The 15662-nt window shown below is 40.6% G+C and overlaps 1 protein-coding gene across 6 annotated transcripts in view; it reads left to right on the plus strand.

Moving 5' to 3' along the window:
• MAST4 (microtubule associated serine/threonine kinase family member 4) overlaps window positions 1-15662 on the plus strand; it is a gene marked incomplete at its 5' end in the record, with an annotated part of 568435 nt that overhangs the window by 194613 nt on the left and 358160 nt on the right. For all 6 annotated transcript variants that reach the window (XM_079916426.1, XM_079916429.1, XM_079916428.1 and 3 more), the window contains one exon: window positions 6190-6314. In XM_079916426.1, the coding sequence (XP_079772552.1) occupies window positions 6190-6314 (125 nt within the window). The remainder of the gene's footprint in view (window positions 1-6189; window positions 6315-15662) is intronic.

Consider the following 15662-nt stretch of genomic DNA (forward strand, 5'->3'; position numbering starts at 1 on the left):
GTCTCTAACAGCTCAAGGCCACATCCTTAGGATGACCCTAATCCCCTTAAAGTGAATCCTCAGAAAACTCCAGGCTACCAAAAAATTTTACTGTTTGTTCATGCCAACAGATGGGGCCTCTGTCTCCCAGTCTCTGTGGAAAGGTAGAATCCAAACTTCGGTCCTTGCCAGCTAGCAGACAGAGCTGGCCTGATCGCAGTTACACGGACTAACCCTTCCTGTTTTTCACTTCCCTGGCTCGACCCAGCCCTCGCTTGCTGCCTGCCCTACTCCCTCATTCTCCTGTTAAAACACCCAGTTACTTCTGTACCAATCGAAGATGAACAGAGTCCATGCTGGACTCTTTCTCCCTATTGCAGTGGTTATTACTGATTAAAATCCGTCCTTACCGCTTTAAGTAGTGTCTGACTTTGTTTATCTTCGAACAGGCACACCTATGGTCTTGTTACCGAGATTAGACTTACACATGAGACAGCAACAAATGAAACGTATGTGGCCTTGAGAGAGTAGCATTGACATATATACACTACCGAATGTAAAATAGATAGCTAGTGGGAAACAGCCACATAGCCCAGGGAGATCAGCTCGGTGCTTTGTGACCACCTAGAGGGGTGGGATAGGGAGGGTGGGAGAGAGACGCAAGAGGGAGGGGATATGGGGATATATGCTGATTCACTTTGTTATACAACAGAAACTAACACAACATTGTAAAGCAATTATACTCCAGTAAAGATGTTTAAAAAAAACCAAAAATGTATGTGGCCGAGTTAGACTGAGTGATTTCAGAGAAGACAGCATACTTTTCCCATTGGCCATGGTCTCGGCTTGCTTGAAAGTGCTCTGTGAGATCTAACAAAACTGAAAGGTTCAAAGTGTGGTTTGGCGCTTATGGAGAGAAGAGAAGGGCCGTGGCTCTGGTTCCTTGAGTCCCCTCCCCCAGTGCTTGTTCTGGATCTGTCCAGTGTCTGGCTTCCTACTTGAAGCATGCCCTGGCTTATCGAGCAACGATGCTAGCATACACAGGGATTGCCTGCACTGAGGATTTATTCAGGGCTGTCCCTGCTTTTGTTCTGCCCTCCCACTGGCTTCAGAAAGGGGGCATCTACCAGTCACAGCTGTTGTGACTTTTATCTTGGGACCAGGATGAGGATTCTCGTGGTTCCCTTTTGCTCCCATTCTCCGTGGAACCTCTTCCCTGCTTCCGTGCTTCTCCAGCCCAGACCCCTCCCTGATGTGGCCTGAGGAGCTACCTTTTTTTTTTTTTTTTTTTTTTTTGCGGTACGTGGGCCTCTCACTGTTGTGGCCTCTCCCGTTGCGAAGCACAGGCTTCAGACACGCAGGCTCAGCAGCCATGGCTCACGGGCCCAGCTGCTCCGCGGCATGTGGGATCTTCCCGGACCGGGGCACGAACCCGTGTCCCCTGCATCGGCAGGCGGACTCTCAACCACTGCGCCACCAGGGAAGCCCGGAGCGACCATTTTGAGGAGTGGAGGGAACGTGCTCCTGGCTAGTTTGCCATGTTAGATTATGCAGCACATTTTTTTGATAGGAATCATTAAAAGCAATATTATATAATATCACATACAGAAATTAATGCAGAATAATTTAGTCCCAACCTCAAATACCTGCCAGCCAGCTTTATCAAAGCTTAATATTTGCCACATACTTCAGATATATTAAAAAAATTAATACTGAATTTATTAAAACTACAAGTGAAGGGACTTCCCTGGTGGCACAGTAGTTAAGAATCCACTTGCCAATGCAGGGGACACGGGTTCAATCCCTGGTTCGGGAAGATCCCACATGCTGTGGAGCAACTAAGCCTGTGTGCCACAACTACTGAGCCTGCGCTCTAGAGCCCGCGAGCCACAACTACTGAAGCCCGTGTGCCACAACTACTGAAGCCCGCACGCCTAGAGCCCGTGCTCTGCAACAAGGGAAGCCACCGCAATGAGAAGCCCGCCCACCGCAATGAAGAGTAGCCCCCACTCGCCGGAACTAGAGAAAGCAACAAAGACCCAACGCAGCCAAAAATAAATAAATAAATAAATAAAAATTTAAAAAAACTACAAGTGAAAACGTAATACTATAAACTTTTATGTTCAACTAATAGATCCCATTATTTCCTGTAGATAACTTTTTAAACAATAAAATATTACAGCAATACTCCTCCCTGGACCTATTCCCCATTTTCCCTGCTAGAGATAACGACAATTCTGAATTTGCTATTTCCTTCCCACAGAGAAATACTAGTCTTTATTTAATTCCTAGTCATTATTTTTTTCTTTCTTTCTTTTGTGATCTGGTCTAAGAACCCATTACCATGTGTTATATCGTTGCTGTGGTGGTGGTGGTGGTCGGGATGCATCGATGGAACTGTAAAGTTCTCAGGATAACGTGAAGAGTCATAGTGTATTGACTGCTTTCCATGTCCCAGGTTGAGTGCCTTAAGTGCATTATATCATTTAATCCTATCTGCTACCATTTCCTATCTTTTCAGACAATTTTCTGAAAATAATTTTTATTTGAAAAATTATTTTTCAAATAGTATGCAAAATACATATTATTTACTTTAAAATATAGAATTATCCTGTCTTATAACTTGTTTTTTCACCTAAGCATATGTGATGAATATTTTCCTGTGGTGGGATCTGGGTTTCAGAGTAAGAATCCTGGTTTTACCCACTTATTAGCTGTGTGCCCTTGTCTAATTATGTAACCTCTCTGGACTTTAACGTGGAGGTAATATTACTTAGCACCCAAAAGCGTGGTTAAGATGTTGCAGTGCCTGGCATATAGTAAGTCCTCGATGTATTTTAGCTATTATAGTATACTACAAATGAAATTTAAGAAAATCATCTGTTCAGTTTTATTGTTCCTGTTTAGACTTGATCAGGTATTAATCAAATAGTGTACTTTAACTGCATGTCAGTCAACAAACATTTTTTGAGCACTTACTAAGTTACAGGCACTATGCCACATCCTAGGGATACAGAAATAAATACCTATTTTTTCAGCTCTGGGGGATTATAGGGTTATAGTCTAATAATTATTTTCTACTAAAAGAATAAAAAAAGTGACTTACAGAATTCTTTTTTTTTCAGAATTCTTTAATGAATTAAAATGTTAGCCCTTCATATTTTTCCGTGATTATATTAAATTCTAGTGTTTTTGTTTCTACACCAAGTTTTCTTTAAAACAAAGCATCTGGGGCAGAGCATTGGTCAGGCCAGAGTAGATTCATTCCATCATGTAAATCTTGACATCATGTAGCTTCTATACCTCCTATCAGGCCTTTTCTGAAACATGAACCAAAAAATATATAAAATATAAAATATAGGGAAAGACACAGGAGGGACCGGGGTGGAGGTGGGGAAAACCCTATTGATTCTGATGACTGGAGTTTGGTATATTTTTAACAAGTAATGTTTTTCAAATAGTGGGAGTTATTTCTATGTTAAAGAAATCATTTATTCATGTACTACTGATGTTGGCATTCCTAAATGCAGTCTGTGGTTTTCCTGTCCTTCTTTATTAATGTCCTACTTTGGGGTCTAAAGGGGGCCGATTTACCAAAACACCTGTTAGTCCAGCTTTTAATTAATGTTTCAAAATAAGGCAAAGAAAAGAATTTTTAAAATTCTAGACTTTAAATGTAATACATCCTGCACATAAAAATATATATGAGTGGTTCAAGATGGTGACTGGAACCACAGAGGGTCATTATATTTGAATTTTCAGTGATAGCATTTATGCTTCAATTAATTGGTATTTGCTGTATTTATTTGCTAGGAAAATATCACAATCTATTATGTGGGGTTGTGGTGGGCAGGTGACAAAAGTAAGTATGATCCCATTTTTGCAAGAAAATACAGGTTACAGAAAGAAAGTCTGGCAGAAAAATTACTGAAATGTTGATAGTAGTTTTCCCTGGTATGATTATAGGTGATCTTTAAATATATATATATTTACATTTACTACTTGAGAGCGAAGAGAAACCAAAACCAAGCAAAAAAAAAAAAAGATACTTGTCATTTTTACTGCTGTTATGGCTAAATAGCTAACATGTACTGAGTGCTTCACTTAAAAAACCCGCTAATCTCCTCAACAACTTGACATAGTCAATCGTATGGTCTCCATTTTAGAGATGGAAAAACCAAGGCCAAGAGAGGTTGACTCACTTCGTTCCCCATAGCACTGAGCTACAGGTCAAGATCTCAAAAGTAGATCTAGTTTTCTCTAGAGTCTGCTTTTACTATATAATAAGAGAGTAAAAGAACAATTTTGGCAAAATAAAATACAAATTTTTGAAAGCACTTAGAGTGTTAGACCTCTTTTTTTTAAAAAAAGTATTTATTTGGTTGTGCCAGGTCTTAGTTGCAGCTTGTGGGCTCCTTAGTTGCGGTACTCAGGCTCCTTAGTTGTGGCATGCGAACTCTTAGTTGCACGTGAGATCTAGTTCCCTGATCAGGGATGGAACCTGGGCCCCCTGCACTGGGAGCATGGAGTCTTAACCACTGTGCCACCAGGGAAGTCCCAGCATTAGACCTCTTAACGTGGACAGTTGATGGGAGCTGACCCTAGCTCCTGTACTGCCAGTTAGCCTGTGGACTAATAGCAAACTAGTGTCAATGAAAAAATTAATCAGTTGATCTAAGAAAGAAATGGAAAACTTTATTCAAGCCAAATTAAGGACTATAACCCAGGAACAGCCTCTCAGAAAGCTCTGAGAACTGTTCTACCCATTAGAGGTCAAAGCACAGTTATGTAGATTTCTAGAGACAGAGGTCTGTACATTAAATGATATAGATAGTTTGCATAATCCAGATCAGCAAGGACAAGGTGAGTAGTGGGTCATGGGTCATTGCAGCCCCTTACAAGATTCAGAAGGAATGTTATCTTTTAAGGAGTTGTCTTGTTGGTGCTAGGAGAATGTTGCTGTTTATGGTTGAGCAGGTATTCCTGCTGATGGAGAGGTTTGGTTGATGCGTAATGCAGATATACAGTGCACAGTAGAGGGGGCAGAGGAGGCCAAAGGGCAGAGAAAACTTTTTATGTTTATGTTTTTCCTGTCTTGCCATAAAATATGAATTTTCACACTAGTTAATGTATTTCAGCAGTTGTTAACCAGTGGGTGCTTGTTAAGTGCATGCCTGAGGAAAGAGAGGGGGGTTCTTTTACAAGGAACTGGGGAGAATCCAGGGCACGAATGTTACTTCTGCTCCAGGGCCACCAGCCACACGTGCTGCAGTCCCTCACGATTCCGGGAGGTACAAAGCCGGAGTCCCCACACGTGCAGCCCGTAGATGAGATTCCGATTCTACGGGTGGCCTGCCGTCTTTTCATTGTCTTCACGTGTTTTTGGGGAGAGACGTACCCATTTGTTCTTTCATCATTCAACAAATATTTAATGAGCACCTACTATGACCAGTCATTGTGCTACAGATAAAAATCAAACATGGTCTCTGCTTTTACTGAGCTTCATTACTGTGTGAATATTCATGTCCCTCCTAACTTAAAGGCTTATGTGTGGATAACTAGTCTAATCCATGTACTAAAGAAGTAATACAGTGTGAGTTGGTTCAGCTGTTTGACTTTTAAAGATATACACGTATATATGAGAGTTCAAGGTTGATGGAAATTGCTCAGTGAACCTACACTAACATTAATGTCCTGATTTATGCAAATGGGTACCATCACATGTCCTGTGGACATGGTTGGATATACACCAGTTCTTCAGAGAGAGAAGCTGGGAGAAAGGGGCACCAGCCCCATTTCAACTTGAAAGACTTACAGCTCTTCCTTCTGTTGGTCATGATCTTTGTAGACACTTTTCTAGTTGATTGCTAGATCACTTTCCGTATTAGATATTTTAAAAGTACATTTGTAAATGCACATGTTTATATCTACGATGGTAAGAATGCTTTGCATACTTATATATATCCTCAGCACAGTAACAAGAAGCTACAGATGCTGGAGGTGAAGAGGTTTACCTGGGTTTATGTGGAAAATAGGGGTCAGAACTTGCAACTAGATCTCCCAACTTAATTAAAACAATTTGCTTCCGGTTGCTATATATCAGTGTAATTGCAACGTATGGCAGAAGTGGTATAGAAGAAGGATGCCATTTCTAGGGAAGCACTGCCATTCTGCCTGCTACTCATACTGTCTTCTCTTTAACTCCAACAGGGAGGTACCTCCTTCCAAACCCGGCGGCGGGGCAGGCCTGGGCAACCTCTGCAGAGACGTCCAACCTCGTGCGCATGCGCAGCCAGGTCCTGGGCCAGTCGGCGCCCTTGCTCACGGCCAGCCTGGTGAGTGTCCTCGGACTCTGTCTGCGGTGGGTTGGGTTTGCTCCATCTCACCACCAACCTAGGGACTGTTCTGAGTTTATTGTTCTAGATAGGAAGTTAAAGCTACCATTAACGTTAAGCACAGATTTGGCAACGTGAAATTCCTTGCTTTCAGCTTGGTAATTTTTTCCAAGTCCCCCCAACCTAAGTTGGAATATTTCTGTAAACTTAATGCTGTCTCACCTTTTCCCTCAAAAGAAATGAAAATGTTTCTAAGCTTTTTTTTTTTAACTTCTTATTTCAAAATAATTTCAAACTTATAGGAATTTGCAAGAATAAGACAAATACATACAACTCCAGTTGATCCTTTGCCTGGGTTCAAGTATTAACCTCCTGCCCTATTTGCTGTACTGTTTGCTTTCTGTGTGTGTGTGTGTGTGTGTGTGTGTGTATATATATATATATATATATATATATGTATATGTATACACACACACGTATACACACATGTAATTTTTTTGAACTCTTTGAGCGTAGGTTATCTATATCATGGCCTTTTGTTATCACAGTTATCAACTTCATTAAATTTATGCATGAAAGAAGTCTTTTATCTACTCTGCCATCTGTATTTTATTTTTATCATTTGGCCCAATAATGTCCCTTATAGTATTTTTCCTCCTCCAGTAGAGGATCCAGTCTAGGGTCATGGATGCCATTTAATTATCCTCTACTCTGGAACCACTCCACAGCGTTTCTTTGCCTTTTATGACATCGTCATTTTTGAAGACTATGCAACACTGCCACCTCATTTTTTAATGGAATATTTCTCATATTACAGCGTCTGGTATGTCTAATGTTTTCTCATGGTGGGCTGCGGGTTTTGCATTCCAGGCCAGAATGTGACATTGGTGATGTCGTGTCCCTTCAGGTCATGCCATGGGCAGGTGCATGATGTATGTCCATCTGCCCCTCATTATGATGCGAATTTTTTTCACCCAGTCAAGGGGTTGGCCAGTTTCTCCACTGTAGTTAGAACTTTTCTCTTAAATCGATAAGCCTTTGGGGGTGGGGGAGATACTTTGAGGCCATGCAAACATGTTTCTCCTCATCAAAAATCTCCTTTAGATTTCATATTTATTGGTGATTATTGCCTGGGTCCTTCTTTTCTAGAATCATTGAAAATGGTCATTATTCTATCTTTAGCACTCTCTCCACATCTACAGGTTGGCACATGGCATAAATATTTGTGCATTTATTAGCAGCATGGACTCCTACATTCCTTTTTTTAAAAGAAGTAACGTAGACTTTTATTTTTAACCATGATGCTTACTAGAATTTTGTTTTCCAGTGGGCCCATTACTTTTCAGCTTTAACCTTTGGCAGAGCCTAGAAGTCTATACAGGTTACTTTTTTGTTTTTTTTAAATAAATTTATTTATTTAATTTATTTTTGGCGCGTTGGGTCTTCATTGCTGCATGCAGACTTTCTATAGTTGCGGCGAGCCGGGGCTACTCTTTGTTGCAGTGCGCGGGCTTCTCATTGCAGTGGCTTCTCTCGTTGCAGAGCACAGGCTCTAGGCACGCAGCCTTCAGTAGTTGTGGAATGCGGGCTCAGTAGTTGTGGCTCACGGGCTCTAGAGTGCGGGCTCAGTAGTTGTGGTGCACGGGCTTAGTTGCTCTGCAGCATGTGGGATCTTCCCAGACCAGGGATCAAACCTGTGTCCCCTGCATTGGCAGGCGGATTCTTAACCACTGCGCCACCAGGGAAGCCCCTATAGAGGTTACTTTTGCATCGGTGGTAGGGTTGTATGGTAATGGAATAGATTTTTAAATGTCTTTTACTGATGATGATACAAATAATATATGTCAGTGCATTATGGTGCCTTATAATTTTATGCATTGGTAGTAAATTATGTGGGATATTTGGGAATCATTCAATAATATAGAGAGATTTGATTTAGGTCTAACCTCTAATCCTGCTTTTTTCATTAAGTGCTGTATAAACTTGAGCAGTTGCTTAGTTTCTCAGATTTTATCAGCTCATCTGCAAACTGCAAGATGAAAAGACCTATTCCAGTCTCTGGAATTCAACCTTGGAATTCCCTGTTTCTAGTTTCAGAATTATAAAGATTCTGATACTGAGTAATTACCCCTAAAAAAGTTTCTTTGAGGATATTTTATGCCTTCAAAATTGACTATGATCTTTAAACTAAAATTTATCTTTTCTTTCCCATGAAAATTTTGGGACTTATTTTTAAAGGTACAGTTAAAGTGATGCATTTTAGCATTTTCCTCCATCCCATCCTCAAGTTCAAAGTTACTTTTTCTTCTTGGAAAATTTTATTAAAAGCTTATTTTACTGTAAGCATCTACTTTTTAAGGAAAGAGGAAAATTCCTCACAATCAGTGATTTTTTTTTTTTTTTAAACAGAAGTGCTTTGGGGGCCACTGCAATGTTATTCTTAACACGTAAATAGTAATCCTGTATGTTTATTGCCAGGTAAATCATTCTAATTAAAACAACATTGTTACAAAGTAATGTACCTAATACTGGTAGTTATGTGCTCAGTTGTAGAAACTGATTGATTCATTGATAAAACACATGTCAGGTGACCTAAGATATTTGGGAATGTGATACAAAAATAAGGACTACTAATAGAAAACATGAGAGTACCCCCTAAAATCGGTCCAGTGACATCAAAGAGTCACTTAACTTACCACCTTATTTGCCGTGTGAGTTTTTATAGTGTTTAGGAGAAAAACTAGAGAAAATGCTAAAATACCGTAGAGAGCAAACTTAAAATAGTACCTGGCACCTAACCAGTCTCAAATGTTAGCAATATTAGTACTTCTGTTATTAACATGTTATGGGTAAGCTTGGGCACAGAAACCAGACTGTGACTAACCATTTACTACTAGACAGTGAAGGTTTAAAGTGTAACCCTCATCATATCTTTTCTTCAGAGGTTTCCTTACTTCCTAATTGCAGTCTAAAGAAAACTTATTTGCAGGCTGTCTGACCATGTCTTCTGTCCCCAACCTTCTGTCGTAATATGCGCAGCAGAAGCCGTAGGAGAGCTGCCAGACAGAGCACAGTCTTCATTTCCTCATTGTTCGGCAGCAATCTGCTCAGGTTTCTCTGCCATATCACTTATTTCAATATGTCACTCAGTACACTTTCATGACTTTCCCTGCTTTGGGTATCCTTTGCAGAACCATTCGAGTTAATCTATGTTTCTTGGATTGGATTACATCTAAATTATCCCTGCCGATTACAACTAACAGATTTGACGGAGAATGGTGCTGAAGGGGTGTTAATGTACATCTAGTAGAACTTTTTCTTTTTCTTCCCACCCCCCCACCCCGCCTTTTTCTTGTCTTCTAAATAAGTGTGATGTTTCTGGAGGTGCATTGTATGGTAGAACATGCTTCACTCTAATCTTCTCTCCTGGTCACTATCCTCATCCTTGTTGCCCCCATCTTAGAGCTGTAAGTTGACCTTCCTCCTGACTCTTCTTAGCATTTATCAAAGGTCCGCCTTTGTTTTAGTTCTTTGTGTTTATGCCTAATATCCCCCTGCTAGACTGCAAGCTCCTTGAGGGCAGAATTCCTGTCTGATCTAACTTTCTACTCCTCGCTGTTCCTAACACCACACCTTATATGTAGGAGGCATTCAGTAAATAATGTTGATGGAATGGATAATCATTAGTGAAGAGTGACAGGTTGCTTTACTTGCAAGGCGAGAGTGATGATGTGATTCTGTATGCTGTAATGGACCATCTAATAAGACCATCCATCTAAAGCCTTTTTGGTTTTGCTCTCCAGTGTGCATCTTACAATCATGATTAGCCTCAAAGTCCATGTAGTGGGCCGAATCCCGTTTAGTTCCATATCAGCTGCTCAAAAAATACAGTGACAAAATTCTGAAGAAATTATCAGTGTCGGGCTTCCCTGGTGGCACAGTGGTTGAGAGTCCGCCTGCCGGTGCAGGGGACACGGGTTCGTGTCCCGGTCCGGGAAGATCCCACATGCGGCAGAACGGCTGGGCCCGTGAGCCATGGCCTCTGAGCCTGCGCGTCCGGAGCCTGTGCTCCACCACGGGAGAGGCCAGAACAGTGGGAGGCCCGCGTACCGCAAAAAAAAAAAAAAGAGATTATCAGTGTCCACCTTCAAGGAAATTTCCTTAACCTGCTTGTAAGCAGTCATGCAGCCACACTGGTTTAAGTATTTTGTTGATTATTTGAAGAGGGAAGTATGTGTTCAAATGTGGAAAAATTGGTAAAATCAGAATCAAGGTGGTTTATGTCCAAAGGACAAGATTACACTTCATAGCACAGTTTTACATTCAGCACAGCAACAGAACATGTCAGAAAAGTATAGACCGTCCACCTGAGTGGTAGTCATGTGTTAGGAAGATATACATGAAGGCCTGTGGTTGGGGAGGTATGAATTTCAGTAAATGCATGACCTATTGTGATTTGAATGCCATAGGCGAGCTTCAAAGTAATGCTAACCACCTTCTCAAGGAGGAGATTAATTCCTAGGAGGAAGGATCTTGTTTTCCTTGGCAATGGCAAATGTAGTTGTATTCTGTCTCCCAGACACACTGGGCATTTCTGATAAATGGCACATTGCCAATTCATCCTAAGTAGCCCGGTAGCTGGCAGAATACATGCTCAGCCAGTGTCCGCCTGCTGGGGCACCAGCGGGGGGTGCTGATGAAGTGTCAGATGTATACTGTGTATACATTCATCTGAAGAGGGGAAAACTCATTTCCCCATTTGCTTCCTCCATCTTTCTGTCCCTCCCCGCACACATGGGTAGTTTATCAAAGAAGTCATAGTCGTCAAAAGCAGGGGATTTATATAGATGCTGCTTTCTGGCAAGAAAGATGGAAATTTCAGGAGGCAAAACAGGACCAGGGGTAACTTATTTTTCCACAGGAAAATAAGGTTGTAAGCCTTGATGATTAAAGTTTAGAAATGGTATATGTGGCCATCATAAGAAATATTCACTTCTTTTGTACTTTGGAGTAATAGATGGATGGCAGAAGCACAGTGAAAATTCGCTTCCAGTATTTTTCTCCAGTTTTCTGTTTGATTTGAATCATGAGCCTCATTTGTTTTGATTTTTGTCAGCATGCCTGTCACATTCTTTCTTATTGAGGGCTTCTTTGACCATCCTGTTTGAAAGTCTTTCCCGCACTGCATGCCACACACCCCATCTCACCCACTTTTCTCGATAACTTTGTCTCCTTCCAATACACCGCATAATTTGCTTGTTATATATCTCCTATTATTCTGATGAAAAATTCTTGAGAGCAGAGATATTTTTTTCTGTTTTTCCAGCTATTTCCCTGGGAGCTAGAACAGTGCTTGGCAGGTAGTAGGTGCTCAGTAAAGGCTTGTTGAATGTGTAATGAATATATTTCCTTTCCGTACCTTTTAAGTGCCCTAGAGCAGACTCTTGTTTATCTTTTTGTTTTTAATCCGTATTTCATCTTTTAGGTTTTTATTATTTAGCCTAATCAAGAAGATGTTTTTCAAGCTGAAGCATAGTTAACTTTGGAAACTGTGTTCAGGAGTTAAACTGTAATTATTCAGTTGGACAATGAGAATGAGGGGGGAAAAGCAGAGTGTTTAAAAGATCACCTCCAGTTTCTACCACTTATTAGCTGTGTGAGCCTCAGTTTGTTCATCTGTGAAGTGGGGCTAATGGTTGTAGCCACCTCATAAGTTTATTGTGAGGAATAAATGAACAAACTCTTGTGCACTACTTTGCACAGTGCCAGTGACTCAAGAAGTGCTGACATCGGTGTTCCTGGGGTTGGTAGAAAAATTGTTTCTTGGGGGTTGTCAGCTAGGCTTAGCTGGAGTGGTATTCTCAGAAGGGAGGAAATCAGATCTTTGATTTGAGTAGAAGTTTAACCTTTTTGTCCTTAGTTTTTTGCATGATGGTGGACCACCTTGTAGTTTCTTTCTCACTTTCACTCTAAATTCACCAACCCAACGAACTGAAAGTTATTTTTCTAGAGCAGTTAACTATTTTGAAGGGGGGAAGTGCTTTCAGATACTGTTTTTCAATTTTTAATATTAAATTAAGTGGTATAATTTTATGTTTCGTCAGTGGCCCTTTTTTGACATTGTATCCATTTCTTGTAATGGAAAAATTATGTTTCATGATGTACTATAAATATTAAAACCAAACTATTTAAACTAATATATTCAGAGAGCCTTGATGAATATTCATCTTTTCCATTTGCAAAAGTGCATGATGAAGAGTAAGGGAAAATTCACTAAATGTATGCAAAAGTGCATTTTCCCTTTTTAATTCATGCAGAATGTACCGACATAATGTCAGCATTTATTTAGGGTGCAGACTTTATTTGCAGTCATTTAATATTATATCAATACTTCATTAGCCTTATAGCTCAAAAACAAAAACCTGTGCCAAAGTCCAATTAGTTAACTCTGAGTGAGTGAGTGTTAAATATTGATGTAGGAACAATTTGAATGTCCTTGGATAAATTGCATAACAAAAGTTGTAGGATACAACTGTGAATTAGCTTTTTTCCTTGGCCATCATAGCTCAATTTAAAGGCTGCATAATACTCCAATGTATGGATTTCTCACAATTTATTACACTATTTCCCCTTCTAGGTTATTTCGAAGTTTTTCCTATTGAAAATAATAGGAATGAGCAGGCTTTTAATAAGTCTGTGTTCACCTCTGACTGGTTTTTGATGGTAGATTCTCAGAGGGGATTACTGTGACAAAGGATATGAGCATTACATAGGTTTTCCATACTCTTGCTGAATTGTTTCTAGGAATACTGTACAAATTTGTGCTCTCATATACTGAGAAATCACATCTCACTACACTCTGGCCAGCAGTCAGTATTCCAAACCGCCGCCCCCCCGACCCAAAAACCAAGTTTGCTGGTTTGTCAGGTGAAAAATAATTACTCTTTTTTAATGTAGTTTTTAGTGAAGTTGATATGGCTTTTAGACATGTCAAACTCTTATAGCAAAGCCCCCAGGTAAAGCAAATATGAAATTAGGGTTATCTGTGCTTTCTCCTATAACTTCTTCCTTCCATTCCCTAAATCAGCTTACCATACCAACTATTGGTAACCTGTATTGCTCTTGGGATGCAAGAACTGCTGAGTGTGATTACAGTGTATGTAGCTGAAGGCGTTATTCCACAGATCAGGACTTTTTTCATCTGGAAAGTAGTAATCTCAATAGTGAAATAGTGCCTTCAGCTGTGGACATTATAATCAAAGTCTCAGGAGTGCTTGTATTCCAGGAATAATACGTCTAGTTATTACCCTCTGAGCTCAGTGAGAGGCCCGCGTACAGCAAAAAAAAAAAAAAAAAAAAATGTTCTGTAAAATCCTTGCTGTAATCCAACCACTGCTTCTGTGAAAAGGAACCCTAAATGTGCATCCCTACTATGCGTGTGCCTGGGCGCCGCGAGAATAGTCAGCAGAAAGCAGGGGAAGCGCATTGTGATTCCGACTATGAAGGAATGAAGAATTACCACTTATTTGGGGAGCGGGGGAGAGTTTTTTTCTAAGATGGAATTCCACCCAGAAGTAGTTGCTTAAAACTTTCAGTCCCAGTTTGCTCTTCTTTACATTTTGCAGAGGTTAAAAAAAAATTCATTACCATATGTACGTGTTGTCCTTCCTGGGAAGGATGGGGTGCCTGCGGCTGTCTGTGTGGGTGTGCCTGGACAGACTGGTCAAGTGTGCACTTCTTGTTACCAAAGGCATTTGAGAGTCAGTGAGATGAATGGCATCCATAAATATCCTATGGGTTTACAGAGAGGACATGCAGGCTCACTTTTAATTGCTTACCATCACAGAGGGGAGCAAAACAGATTTATAATAGCAGTACTGTGTGTGTGTGTGTGTGTGTGTGTGTGTGTGTGTGTGTGTGTGTGTGTGTGAGAAAGAGGGAGAGAGAGAGAAATTAGGTTTCTCTTACTACCCACTTACCCAACTGGTATACCTATTAATATTTCGGACCTGGCCAACCTGTTTACCAAGCGTTATGAAATGATCCAGAGAGTGGAGAGTGCTGGCACTTCAGCTGTCTTATCCTCCCCGTATCTTTAGCACCAAGGGCAGTGCCTGGTATGTACTGTTTTGTACTTAGGTAATGGTGGTTTATTAAGAAATGTTGTGGAGGTCTTTTTTTTTTGGCCACGCTGAGCGGCTTGCAGGATCTCAGTTCCCCGACCAGGGATTGAACTCGGGCCACAGCAGTGAAAGCCCGGAATCCTAGGCACTAGGCCATCAGGGAACTCTCTCGAGGCGGTCTTAATTCCAACTTTTGATAGTTTCTGAAGCTCCTGTTCTGCTTCCTGGAGCCCAGGCTAGTTGAAAGGTTGGGCTGTCAAGGATCTGATCGGGTTTTGTGTCTGGGGACATGGCGGAGATAAAGGTGGTGAAGCAGTCACAGCTGTCATCATGGAATTGTCCCTTGGTGTGCCGCTCTGGTGAACTCCTGGTGTGACACAGCTTGTCCTTTCTGGTGTCCTTTTGCCCCCGTGGTAAAATTACAGCACTTGCCTATTTGCTATCTTAATGTGTCAAAAGAATTCTGCAGTTCCGAAACCAAGAAACCCGTAGTAATTAGACAGTGGTTTGTGGGAGGGAAGGTATTGGGATGTAATATTTCCTTTCTTGGGAGAAAAGAAAAATTATTATTTAACCACCAATTATTATTTAACCAGGAAATTCCTGGTTATTGTGGCTCTGGGAAAGCTAACATACTTCAGTGTCTTTCTTACCTTATTTTTCTAGAATACCTGGGTGTTTAGTTAAGAATGAGCAGTATTGGTAATTATACTTATTCCTTGTTCATTGGTACCCACAGTATCAATGAGCAGTATTGATAATTATACTTGTTCATTGGTACCCACAGTATCAATGAGCAGTATTGATAATTATACTTGTTCATTGGTACCCACAGTATCAATGAGCAGTATTGGTAATTATACTTATTCCTTGTTCATTGGTACACACAGTAGCAATCTGTGGTACTGGATTCTGAATCAGTGTATTCTTCATTATTCTCATTAAGCAGTTAATTGATTATTAATGGAGTTCCTATTATACAGCTGGTGTTAAAACCTATATAGAAAAGATGTCACACATGCTCTTGCTTTTTAAGGAACTTCCAAGATAGTTGAAATAAGGCTTCTGAGAAATTAGAGAGCAAAGTGGAAGATGATTACAGACTGGATAGTTTGCAGTGTGTTCCTAGACTTAGAGCAATGATATGGGCTGCAGGTTCTGGAAGGTTCTGGTTGGGCAAGCTTCAACGTGTAGTGGAATTATGTCCATCGTGGAATGGGGTGGG

Source organism: Stenella coeruleoalba (genome assembly GCF_951394435.1).
Source record: "Stenella coeruleoalba genome assembly, chromosome: 3".
In the NCBI taxonomy this organism is placed as follows: domain Eukaryota; kingdom Metazoa; phylum Chordata; class Mammalia; order Artiodactyla; family Delphinidae; genus Stenella; species Stenella coeruleoalba.